Source organism: Dendrobates tinctorius, unplaced genomic scaffold (genome assembly GCF_039654945.1).
Source record: "Dendrobates tinctorius isolate UK_male_01 unplaced genomic scaffold, ASM3965494v1 ptg000086l, whole genome shotgun sequence".
Classification (NCBI taxonomy): domain Eukaryota; kingdom Metazoa; phylum Chordata; class Amphibia; order Anura; family Dendrobatidae; genus Dendrobates; species Dendrobates tinctorius.
This window is the reverse complement of record NW_027361754.1, coordinates 43,985,602-43,998,730: the sequence shown is the minus strand read 5'-3', so window position 1 is coordinate 43,998,730 and position 13,129 is coordinate 43,985,602. Positions and strand designations below refer to the sequence as shown.

The 13,129-nt window shown below is 49.9% G+C and overlaps 1 protein-coding gene across 13 annotated transcripts in view; it reads left to right on the top strand.

Annotated features, from left to right (window-relative positions):
- The window catches only part of AGRN (agrin), a 719,629-nt gene that overhangs the window by 526,469 nt on the left and 180,031 nt on the right, over window positions 1-13,129 (top strand). For all 13 annotated transcript variants that reach the window (XM_073585333.1, XM_073585332.1, XM_073585329.1 and 10 more), the window contains one exon: window positions 4,866-5,066. In XM_073585333.1, coding sequence (XP_073441434.1) covers window positions 4,866-5,066 — 201 coding nt within the window. The remainder of the gene's footprint in view (window positions 1-4,865; window positions 5,067-13,129) is intronic.

Genomic DNA, 13,129 nt, shown 5'->3' with positions numbered 1-13,129 from the left:
GCCATTGTCTGCCCCCCCAGAAAGGAGCAGAGCACATGACAGAAATGAACCCCCCCCTCCCGTGCCCATATACACAACGCACATCTTCCCTCTTAAAGGGATCTCCGGTATGGAAGTCGGGGCAAATCCATCCATCGCTTTGGTTTTGACCCCAGGCCTCTCTTAAAGGGATCCCCGGTATGGAAGTTAGGACCGTTCCACTCAGCTCTGTGGTTCTGACCCCAGGGTCTCTTAAAGGGATCATTGGTATGCAAGTTAGGGCAAATCCACAGCGTTTTGGTACTGACCCCAGGCCTTTCTTAAAGGGATCTCCGGTATGGAAGACAGGGCAAATCCATCCAGTGGTTTGGTTCTGACCCCATGCCTCTCTTAAAGGGATCCCCGGTATGGAAGTCAGGGCAATTGCCTTCAAATGCTCTGGTACTGACCCCAGGCTCTCTTAAAGGGATCTCCTGTACGGAAGTTAGGGCAAATCCCTCAGCACTCTGATTCTGACCCCAGGGTTCTATTAAAGGGATCATTGATATGCAAGTCAGGGCAAATCCAACCAGCGCTTTGGTTCTGATCCCAGGCTTTCTTAAAGGGATCTCCGGTATGGAAGTTAGGACCGTTCCAGTGAGCGCTCTGGTTCTGACCCCAGGCTGACAAGATGATGTGGGTTATTAGGGGTAGTAGTCCGGTGGCTCTGGCTGATGGGATGATGCGGGATATTAGGGGTAGTAGTCCGGTGGCTCTGGCTGACGGGATGATGTGAGATATTAGGGGTAGTAGTCTAGTGGCTCTGGTTGAAGGGATGATGTGGGATATTAGTGGTAGTAGTCCGGTGGTTCTGGCAGACGGGATGATGTGGGATATTAGGGGTAGTAGTCCGGCGGCTGTGACGGGATGATGTGGGATATTAGTGGCAGTTGTCTGGTGGCTCTGGCTGATGGGATGATGTGGGATATTAGAGGTAGTAGTCCGGCGGCTGTGACGGGATGATGTGGGATATTAGTGGCAGTTGTCCGGTGGCTCTGGCTGATGGGATGATGTGGGATATTAAGGGTAGTAGTCAGGTGGCTTTGACGGGATGATGTGGGATATTAGGGGTAGTAGTCCGGTGGCTGTGGGTGACGGGACGATGTGGGATATTAGGGGTAGTAGTCCTGTAGCTCTGGCTGATGGGATGATGTGGGATATTATGGTGAATGTGGCTATGTGGAGTGGGCGGGGCTCTAGACTCAGCTTTATATATATAGCTATAATCATTATAATTTGTTATAACTAACCGTAGTTAGTTACTATGCCTGGGCAGTGTCGGGCTCTTCAGCTAGTTAGAAATGAAAAAAAAAATTAAATCTGGAAACTTTCACACTAGCCACTGTGGAATTTTTTAGACTTCTGTACATGTACATTAGCCACAGTGGTCAAACTCCTCCCCTTTCTTTTGCATCTAATGAGCATGTGCAAAGGTCATTGAACCCTTGACATCTCCTATTGTGATTGATGGATCCTGTGTATAAAGGTGTAATCTGTCTTTGTAATCCTGCCTCTGATGTTAAGGAGTCTGCAGAAAACTCTTCCAGGAAGTAGGAGTCAAAAAGAAGCACCGGTGACCAGTGTGAAAACCATAAAATTAAATTTTTTTTATAAAGATATGATAAAAACAATTTGTCAAAATAAAAAAAAAAATACATGTAACACAAAAATCTGATTTATACACTAGGTTATTTTCTGACAACAGATTCCCTGAAAGTTCAGTTGAAGATAGGATAGACTTCTTATGTCAATTTGCCAACTTCTCGGCAGACAGGACATCTAGCGCCAGGAGTTTATTTTGTGATTTTTCCCCAGCATCAAACACTGATACACTCTGAGATTTCACTTTCTTCGCAATAGGTAAAAATAATGCAAACCGAGCCGAGAGCATTTCTTCCACATTTATTTTTAAACCTCTCAGCTGTGGAAGGGGCAGACATGGACGCGGCATTAATCTTCATAGTCTTGGCGTTGGAGTAATGTAAGTGCCCGTGCCTTATAAATAGGAGAAAAAGGAGAACATGACCAATCAAAGAATTGGCCTGACTGTGTTGCCGGCAAATTACTCTAGTTTCTAGACTTGCCAGACACCATGCGAGTAGCAGTGAATTACAGGGGACATTAGCGTGAAATGTTATCAAGACCTGCAATTTTCCATTTTTCACATTTTTTTTTATGAATTTACAAATGTCCTCCGGGGATGTGGTAAAAATAACGTTGTTGTGTATGAGGAGTCGGCATTCACTAGATGAAGCGATCGGTAATTCAGCCAGCAATAGTTTTCTTTTCATCTATTGCATGCAGAGCTCGATAAAGACTTTCTTAATTTACAGCACAGTACCTGTGATGGGGACCGTCATGTCATTTGTTATGGTGAATGATTCGAGCCTCGGTCGTTACTCCTAGAGGCTCAAAAATAAAAGTAATGAAAGTTTATTATGCCTGAAATACTTGGAAACATTGGTGAATTAAAGGGGACTCGTCATCAGGATAGACTAAATTTATGGGATCAACACCTCATAATGGCCCCTTGTAAGTGTTCTCTTCTTTTCTATGGAGAAATGGCTGCACTTTGGAGTGAAAGAAGTCACGATATTATGTGCTATCCGCACCGGCACCCATTGATTTCGTGATTCAGGATCATTCAGAGTAAAGGGTCCATTACGGATGACCAGTTCCCTTTACATAAAGACAATGCAGACAGATTTTCCCAATTTTCCCCTTCGCTGTTATTGTTCTTTTGCAATAAATGTGCTTGAAATTTCAGATTTATCAATTATTAGCAGAACAGGCAACTGCGGAGTACAGGCTGTTGTAAAGTAGCTTGTGCCTGCTGAATGGTTTGCATAAGGGTTTGTGCAGATGGCCATATTTTTGGTCTAAGTACGATTCGACAAACCTTCGGATTGCTCTTGGACCATTGTTATTCTATGGGGTTTTGTACATATCCAATTTTTTCCTCGTACCGAGGCGGTTCTAGAAAAAATTGTTGCATGTCAGAGTTGTATCCAATCTTTGGATCGCGCTTGTCTATGCTAGTCAATGAGTCAGTGGAAACATTGGACTGAAGTCAGATGACATGTGAGTGCAGTCCGATTTCCACGGACTGACAGAATGGAGAAAATGGAGCAATTTTTTTTCTCCATCTTCTAATCTGAGAAAATCTGATTGCACTGTGATCAATCTCTGATTAGAGTATGATTAGCATAATCGCACCGATTCTCTCAGTTGAGAGATTACATGGTCGTCTGCGCCCTAGCATAATAATGGCAAGGAACCTGTATTCTTCCAAAGGTGAAGGCGCCATTCCAACAGATTTTTGGCGAAGTGCCATTTAATAGAGTTGTACCATCTGCACAAAAACTTTGTAAAAAAAATGGACTTGGGGCTATTGCTTCCCTAAAGGCCCCGTCACACTAAGCGACTTACCAGCGATCCCGACACCGATATCAAGGTGTCAGGATCGCTAGTAAGTCGCTATGTGATCGCTGGTGAGCTGTCACACAGACAGCTTCACCAGCGATCAGCACAGCGATGCCGAGCGCCCGGCATCGCTGGCCATCGCTGTAAAAAATAGAATCAAAATAAAAAATATTGTTATTCTCACCTTCCGACGTCCCGTTCAGCCATCCTGCCTCTCTCCACGCTCCGGTCCCAGTGATCCTTTGCACGAATGACCGCGAGATGTCACGGTCTCGCGGGAGCGCGAAGTCTCGCGGTCATTCGTGCAAAGGATCACTGGGACCGGAGCTTGGAGAGAGACAGGATGGCTGAACGGGACGTCGGAAGGTGAGAATAACTATATTTTTTATTTTTTTATTATTTTTTACAGCTGATCGCTGGTCTCCCGCCTGTCACACACAGCGATGCGTGCTGGCCAGTGGGAGACCAGCGACCAAAGAAATGTCCAGAGGTTTCTTCCAGCGATCAGTGATACCGGCAGGGGGGGCGCTCGCTGATCGCTGTCACACTCAGTGATCTCGCTGGTGAGATCGCTGTTACGTCACAAAAGTTGTGACTCAGCAGCGATCTCGCTACCGAGATCGCTTAGTGAGACGGGGCCTTTATTTTCACCGAGCAAGTTGTGCAGCCACTTATTTTACCCATAGCATATGGGCTACCTTTACAGTGGATCTTCCCTCTCACTATCTTCAAACCATTTACCCCCTCCATAATGTCAAAATGCCTCAAAGAGGTTGTCTTCTTTGAGAACATTTTTTCCTATATGTACGGATTGTTGTAAAAAACGGCAAAAATTAATAAAAATGTAAGGGAAAAGGGGAAACAGGAGAGTCAGACAACCAGATCCATGTTGTAATAAAGCTGTGTAAGTCTTCACATGGATCCACCCGGGACCGAGTGCAGTTAGCAGACAGCAGAGAAAAAAAATCTCCAGCGAAGAGTCAGATGGATAAAACTTCAGAATTTGTTTAGATATCATAAAACGCTAGCAGTTCCTCCAGTGGCCTCCAACTAACGCATTTTTGACTATGATTTAAGCATGAGTAGAGCGTAGCCGAAACGCGTTGGTTGGAGACCAATCAGTGATGTGGGAGGGATTATACACAGCACAGCATTTGAGCACTGCTATTTCTGCTAGAGAGAAAATGGTGATTTTATCAAAACTGCACCAAGTAGTCCAGTAAGTGACACATCACTGGAATTGTGGTTTCTGCCCCTACATCAAGCTTTTCTCAGATTCACATAAACACAAATGTTTTGTAAATGGAGATTTCACCATTCATGATAAAACTTGATCTTACTTTACCTAGTGATTGAAAATTTAGCAGCTCCTCCTAGTAGTGAATCTTATGCATTTTTTTTCTTTCTTTCTTGTTGTATTTCAGAGACTTGTGGAAACACCATCTGTGGCTTTGGTGCGAAGTGTGTAAACAACCAATGCATCTGCCAGCCATGTGAGCGCCATCCGTACCTACCAGTGTGTGGCAGCGATGGAGTCACTTATGACAACCAATGTGAGCTACAAGCTGCATCCTGCAAACAGAAGAAGAAAATAGATGTTTCTCGAGCCGGGTCCTGTGAAGACGGTAATTCAATTTCCCGTCTGAATTTCCTGTTGTTAGTTTTCTATTACAAAGGGAGGAATACAAAGTATATCATGGGGTTTCGGAATGAGGTCAGATTTTGTCACACCACACTCCACAAGATGTTTTAGAATCAAGTAGAAGCAAGGAAAAAAATGATGCTTGTACCAGTGATTAATACCTCCATGATTTTAGGGTGCTTTTCACCAGGGCCAATTTGGTGCAGTTTTTAAAGTTTACTTAAGTACCTTTTCATACAAAGTTGGTATTAGTAAATGAGGAATAACACCATTTCTGGTCATTATATGACTTTTATCCTGCATTTTCACCAAGCTACGTGTCAGGACTCTGTTGGGTGTCCTGGGACCAGGGTTTCCTTCCATATCCCTAACACTAGGGTTGCCCTAGCTCACCCTGTTCCCCAGATTACTTCTGATGGTGAAGACACCAGGGCCATGTACCTTGCCTTAGCTCTAGAATCCACCCTCAGTCTGTACCCTTCCTTCACCCAGGGAAGAGGGGAGTAGTAGTATACCCTAATACAGTGGTCCCCAACCTTTTTTGCACCAGGGACCGGCTTGAACCAAGACCATTCTTCCATGGCCCGGCAGGGCGGGGATGGAGGTGTGACAGGGGCGGGGCTTTGGTCATAAGGGGGCGGGGCTATGGACGCGGTTGTAGTTTAGCAGTGCATATTTATCATTTAATTATAACATTTTTAATGTGACTCAACTCACCATAGGTTTTGAATGAGTGGGAGCACCTGGCTTGTTTCTCTGTTTCAGTGGGAGCACTGGGCTACTTCTACTGATGACCGTCACTGCTAATGATGATTGGAACCTACAAGGAAATGGAGCATTGAGCACTTAAGAACAATTGTACTTGAGTACTGTACATGCTGATTATTTTCTAATCATCAGAAAATGTATGTGTGGTCCCCCCCATCCAGCTCTGTGTGGCTCCCCCTGTTGTATGCATGGCTCCCCTGTCCCATCCTGTATACATGGCTCTGCTCCCACTCTCCCTCCCTTGTATATATGGCTCCGTTCCCACTCTCCCTCCCCTGTATATATGGCTCCGCTCCCACTCTCCCTCCCTTGTATATATGGCTCTGCTCCCACTCTCCCTCCCTTGTATATATGGCTCCGCTCCCACTCTCCCTCCCTTGTATATATGGCTCCGCTCCCACTCTCCCTCCCCTGTATATATGGCTCCGCTCCCACTCTCCCTCCCCTGTGTATATGGCTCCGCTCCCACTCTCCCTCCCCTGTATATATGGCTCTGCTCCCACTCTCCCTCCCCTGTATATATGGCTCCGCTCCCATTCTCCCTCCCCTGTGTATATGGCTCCGCTCCCATTCTCCCTCCCTTATGGCTCCGCTCGGCTCCCCCATCCTCCCCATCATACTTACCCTCACGTCGCTGAACTTCCTTCCCGTCGCTGCACGTCCCTGCATCTCGCGGCGCTTCAGCTTCTTCCTGTGCGGAGCGGTCACGTGATACCGCTCATTAAGGTCCATGAATATGGACGCCACGCCTATGGGAGATGAGTGGCGTCCATATTCATGACCTTAAATGAGCGGTAGCACGTGACCGCTCAGCGCTGGATGAAGCCGCCGCTGGATGAAACCGCCGCGGGATGCAGGGTGAGTATCAGCTGCTGCACCGCCCCCCGGCTCCCCTTGTGTCCGCGGACCGGCAAGGGCACTGCAACGGCCCGGTGCTGGGCCGCGGACCGGCGGTTGGGGACCCCTGCCCTAATACACCAACCAGACTAACAAGGTAATATGAACAGGGATAAAGGAAATAACAAACATACAAATATACACACATAAACACCAGGGAGTGGAGGATGGGGTTAAACCAAAGTAGGCGAAGAAAGGGAGTTATCACACATTCAAAACCTAGCAACAGTCGCAGATAAATCCACCAAACGCCTTCTCCAATACCATCCACTAACAACCTCCAGCCATGCAGCAAAAGCTTTCCTATGGAAATGAGTGCTAGCCAGGGCCCTGATTATATAGGAGATGAAGTGGCTCACAGTGTACAGCTGAGCCTTAATGCAGGAAAGCTTCCAAGAGCTCTAAACTGAGCAGATTAACCCCTGCAGTGCTAAAAGATACCTGCACCATTTAATATTAAGGTGAAGTGCTTCTAATCAGTGCAGGAGTAGGAGAAATCAGACGCTGTGGTATTCTGGCTCCTCTCGGTCGTGGTAAGCCCGTGACACTCGTATTCTGATTTTTAGTTATCTCTGAGCTAGTGGATGGAGACTAGCAGCTATAGACATCAAACAAAGACATGAGATCTTCCGTCCCTCCTTTCTTTATGTAGCACATCTTCAGAAGCCACAGAATGGCAGACATTTATCCAGCAATACTGAGCAATGTAACTGTGAATCCAGCACAGGATTGAGATGAAGCACTTACTGAAAAGAGCATCACAATCTGTCCCCTGTGTCTTTTATCCCTCAGAGTTTAGGAGACAGGAAAAAAAATGTCTCAGTGGAGAAAGATAATGATAAGATATATTACAAAGTTTATTTTATTTGCCTGTACTATTAATTTATGCAAAGTATGTTGACCGGACAATGATCATTGGTGTTACATTAACTTAAAACGATCACCAAATGGCACATATAATAGTATTACTGTGGTATATTCACGCCATACGGTTAGATGGGGGTTTATTGCTGTGATTACGATACGATTGTTACAGAATCATAAAAAAAAATTTGACTGCAACTTTGTAATGTTCCTTTGTGGAGTTCCTAACATACAATGCCTTGCGAAAGTATTCGGCCCCCTGGAACTTTTCAACTTTTTCCCACATATCATGCTTCAAACATAAAGATACCAAATGTAAATTTTTGGTGAAGAATCAACAACAAGTGGAACACAATTGTGAAGTTGAACGAAATTTATTGGTTATTTAAAATTTTTATGGAAATTCAAAAACTGAAAAGTGGGGCGTGCAATATTATTCGGCCCCTTTACTTTCTCCTTCGTCTCATTGGGGGACACAGAGACTGTGGTTGTGTGCTACTGCCGTCTGGAGGCCGACACTAAGTATTCAAAAAAACAATTTAGCTCCTCCTCCGCCGCATACACCCTCGCCCCGATAGCGGGCGGAAACCAGTTTTTGCTTAGTGTCTGATGGAGGCACACGCAGTCTGGGTCTCTCCAGACTATTTTTTTTTTTTTTTAACATTTTCTTGCTATGAAGAGGAGACAGGGGCGACGGACCCTATTGAAAGAGTCCGATCTCCCCCAAACATCAACGGGCGAGCACGCGCGAGTATTCCTCTGCGTATCCTTTCCCGCACCGAGGGACATCTCTGGGACTTTTCCCCAGACATCTATTTTTTCTTTTTTATTTTAAAGAAAATATGACAGGGGCAACGCATCCTATTGAAAGGATCCGATTTCCCCAAACCAGCAATGGGCGACCACGTGCGAGTGTCCCTCCACGTTCCCTCTCCCGCGACGTGGGACATTATGCCAGACTTAGCCCTGTCCACCCCTAGGTAGCGAAACCATGGGCTTGCACAGAGGCACAAGACTAGTCTGTGCGGCCCCACGGCTACACCAATCAGGTACTGCGTGGTGGCGGACGGTCCCTCTGCTCGCCCAGCCAAGGCGGACGGAGCTAGGGTGCCTGCACCTTCCGAAAATATGGGTTACCTCACAGCACAGGGGCAAAGGTAAGCAGGGCTCCTGGGCAGCGGGAGGTTTCCAGGCCAGGGCTGCGGCGTACTCTCCAGGGGCTGGAGCGTCTCCCCTCTCCTGCCTGCAGGCAGAGCAGGAGGGCTTCTTCGGCGCGGCAGGGGCAGCGGCATGTTCCCCTTCTCCCTCACCACGGCGCTCGGCAGTGGCCGGGCGGGGGAAGGAGCGCGCCGGGCTGAGTAGGCGCCGTGTACAGCGCCAGTTCCAGGGCGAGGAGGCCGCAGGGAAGAGGGCTCAAATTTAGCCCGCGGCTTTGGCCTAGGCTGCGGGGGAAGGCCCCCCCCCGGTGCGGCGGGCAGGCAGGGCCGAAAGTTAGCCCGCGGCTTGCGGCCTAGGCCGCGGGGAAGGCCCGCCCCCCTGGATACTGGGCGGGCGCTGAATAAAATGGAGGCCCCGGCGTCAGAATGGGGTAGGCCGCGGTCAGGAAGCATCGCAGCCTACCCAGGGAGACAGCAGCTGGGAGCCTCCAGACGGCAGTCGAGCAGCAGCACAGGAGCACGGGGAGACAGCAGGAGCTCGGGTAAGTGCGACTCCGTCTTGGCCACACTAGGGCAGGTTGTCCTCCTTCTCCTCATACCCCTGGATGCCATAAAAAAAAAAAAAAGGAAAAGATATAATATTTAGAAAAAGGTTTTTTTCTGGCCGTTGGTTCCGCAGTATGTCTGGAAAAGGGAAGAAACACACTTTCCTTTATACCGCATGCATTTCCTGTGGGGCTGTGTTCACGCGAGCGCAGACTATTAAGATATGTGAGGCCTGTAGTTCCGAACGCGCCCAGGAGCCCTCCCCGCCAACAGAGCCCAGGCGGTCGGAGCCCCCGGAATGGGCGTTATCGCTATCTCGGTCTATGGCTTCACTTACGAAGGCGATCGAGACCCTTCAGGCCCCGGATAGGGGTAGAGACAACGGCTCTCCGGTTTGGGAAGGTTCATCCACCTCACATGAGCCGCCGGCCTGCAGGGGCCGTACCCTCGCTAAGGAGACGTACAGGGAAAGAACCCATATGGCGTCTCCGGGCCCCTCCGGTGCTTCGGCATCTGTGAGTGCGGCGTCTCGCTCTCCATCACCATTGTCTGAGAGCGAGCAGAGTTCGGATGAGGACAGGCAGGAAGCCTTGGATCTGGATATTCCTGGGTGTCGGGAGACAGTGGACAGTCTCATTGAGGCCGTCAATCAGACTCTTGGTATTGAGGAGGACGTCTCCCTGACCGCAGGGCATAAGATATCTTTTAAAAAGGCCAGGCGCCCACATAGGGTGTTTAGCACCCATCCAGAATTCGAGGACACGGTACAGCGACACAGGGAACGCCCAGACAAGCGTTTTTCAGGGCAGAAAACGCTAGAGACAAGGTACCCGTTTGCACCAGAGTTCTGTAAAGAGTGGGCAGAATCTCCGATTGTGGATCCCCCAGTGTCACGCCTGGCTTCAAGATCGTTGTTGTCGGTGCCTAGTGGTTCTTCCATTAAGGACCCCACGGATCGGCTCATGGAGGGTCTAGCCCGCTCGGTGTATGAGGCATCGGGGTCAGCGCTTTTGCCTTCTTTCGCAGCAACATGGGTGGCCAAGGCCATGATGTCGTGGTCGGAGTCTTTGAACAAGGTCCTGCAGGACAGAGACTTGCCGGTAGAGGTGTCTGAGATAGCAAATCAGATCTCGATGGCAGGAGGCTATCTAATTAATGCATCCTTGGATGCAGCTAATTGCGCGGCGCTAGCCGCAGCAAACGCTATCGCCATTAGGAGAGCCTTGTGGCTAAGGCTATGGCGGGCCGATTCGATTTCTAAAAAGTCGTTAACATATCTGCCTTATCAGGGTAATCGGCTTTTTGGGGAGAAGCTAGACAAGCTCATTTCAGATGCCACAGGGGGAAAGAGTAGCTTTCTCCCACAGCAGAAGAGCAGACCGCCCTGTCGTCATCCACAGGCGCGCTTTCGAGCATTTCGCGCCCCAGGATGTGCATCAACGGCCGGTTCTACTGCCCCGGCTCGTCGCAACCAAGACAGAGAGCGCCAGGTCACGTATAGAGCCAACCCGCTGGGGAGGATGCGGGGCCGTCCACCCAGGTCAAGGGGAGCTAGGTCTCAGAGGCCCTCTACAAAATGACTTGAGGCATCAGGTACCCGAGGACAGCAGAGTAGGCGGTCTGCTCAGGTTCCGCCACGTCTGGGTCGAGGTGGCACACGACGCATGGGTGGCGGAATTGGTGTCAGTCATTCGGGTACAAAATAGAGTTTATCGGACACCCTCCAAGGAGATTTTTTCAATCCCGTCTTCCCAAATTGCAATCCCAGGCAGAGGCATTGCTAGGGGCCATCAGGATTCTTCTGCACAACAGGGTCATTATCCCGGTACCAGAGGACGAAGAGGCCCAGGGATTTTATTCCAACCTGTTCGCAGTCCCCAAGAAGGACGGAACAGTAAGACCGGTTTTGGACCTAAAGCTCCTAAACAGGTTCATCAAGGTCAGGCACTTTCGGATGGAATCCCTCCGGTCAGTGATATCGGCCATGGAGCAGGGAGAGTATTTGGCCTCAATCGATGTTCAGGATGCCTACCCTGCACATCCCTATTTTTCCTCCGCATCAGAAGTTCCTTCGTTTTGCGATAAATGGCCGGCATTTCCAGTTTGTGGCTCTGCCGTTCGGATTGGCCACGGCACCCAGGGTTTTCACGAAAGTGATGGCGGTCGTTATGGCCATTCTTCATTCTCGGGGCATAGTAGTGCTGCCATACTTGGACGACCTGTTAGTGAAAGGATCGTCTTTTCAGGCTTGCGAGGAGAATGTCGGCATTACGCTGGATACCCTATCCCGCCTGGGATGGTTAGTCAATGGGAAGAAGTCATGTCTTACCCCGGCTCAGAGGATTCCATTCCTAGGGATGATTTTCGACACTTCCCAAGGGTTGGTGATTCTCCCTCGAGACAAGGCCCAGGCGCTCCGGCGAGGGGTTCGGAGTCTTCAGCGGCCAGGCCCTCACACGATTCGATTTGGGATGAGGGTGCTAGGGAGGATGGTAGCAGCAATAGAAGCAATCCCGTTTGCGCAGTTTCATCTTCGCCCCCTGCAGCATGCTCTTTTGGCAGCATGGGACAGGAGTCCTTTCTCCCTGGATCATCAGTGCAGGTTGTCCTTTCAGGTCCGGCGGGCACTGCAATGGTGGACGCGCGACTCCTCTCGCCTTCAGGGGAAACCCTTTCCTCCAGATCAATGGTTGGTGGTCACAACCGATGCGAGTTTTCTCGGTTGGGGAGCAGTGTTTCGTCATCACACAGCACAGGGGCAGTGGTCTCCCCAGGAGGCCCTTCTGCCGATCAACTTGTTGGAGATTCGAGCAGTGCGGTTGGCGTTGCAGCATTTTCAGCACTGGCTAGTGGGTCGCCCAGTCCGGGTCCAGTCAGACAACGCCACGGCAGTGGCGTATGTGAATCACCAGGGAGGCACGCGCAGCAGGGCAGCCATGCGCGAGATAGAACACATACTCCGTTGGGCCGAGAGGCACCACTCAGTAATTTCAGCGGTCCATATACCAGGCGTGGAAAATTGGGCAGCAGATTTCCTGAGTCGGCAGGGGGTCGCGGCCGGAGAATGGTCCCTGCACCCCGAGGTTTTCCAGCAGATTTGCCAACGGTGGGGAACTCCGGACGTGGATCTGATGGCTTCCAGAGAGAACGCCAAATTAGACAGGTTTGTGGCCCGGTCTCAGGACCCGCGAGCGATTGCAGCGGATGCATTGGTTCTTCCATGGAGCCAGTTTCGGCTCCCGTACCTTTTTCCCCCTCGGCCTCTTCTCCCGAGGGTAATCAGGAAGATCAAGAGGGAGAGGGTTCCGGCAATTCTGCTGGCCCCAGACTGGCCCCGTCGAGCCTGGTACGCGGATCTGATACAGCTCCTCGCAGACGTGCCATGGCGTCTACCGGAACGGCCAGACTTACTGTCCCAGGGGCCGATCTACCACCCGAACTTAGGGGCCCTGTGTTTGACGGCATGGCCGTTGAGTCCTGGGTCCTGACCCAGGCGGGGTTTGGGCGTGAGGTGGTAGCCACAATGATTAACGCCAGGAAGCCGGCCTCGGCGAGGATCTATCATGGTACTTGGAAGGTTTTCTTTCTCTGGTGTCGAGAGCACGGGGTTGCGCCTTTGGCCTTCTCGGTTCCCAACATTCTGGCCTTTCTGCAGTCAGGCCTGGATGCAGGTTTGGCTCCGAGTTCCCTGAGGAGACAGATCTCGGCCCTGTCTGTTCTGTTCCAGCGAAAGATCGCTAGTATTATGCAGGTCAAGACTTTCATTCAGGGAGTCTCGCATCTAGTGCCCCCCTTTAGAGCTCCCTTAGACGCC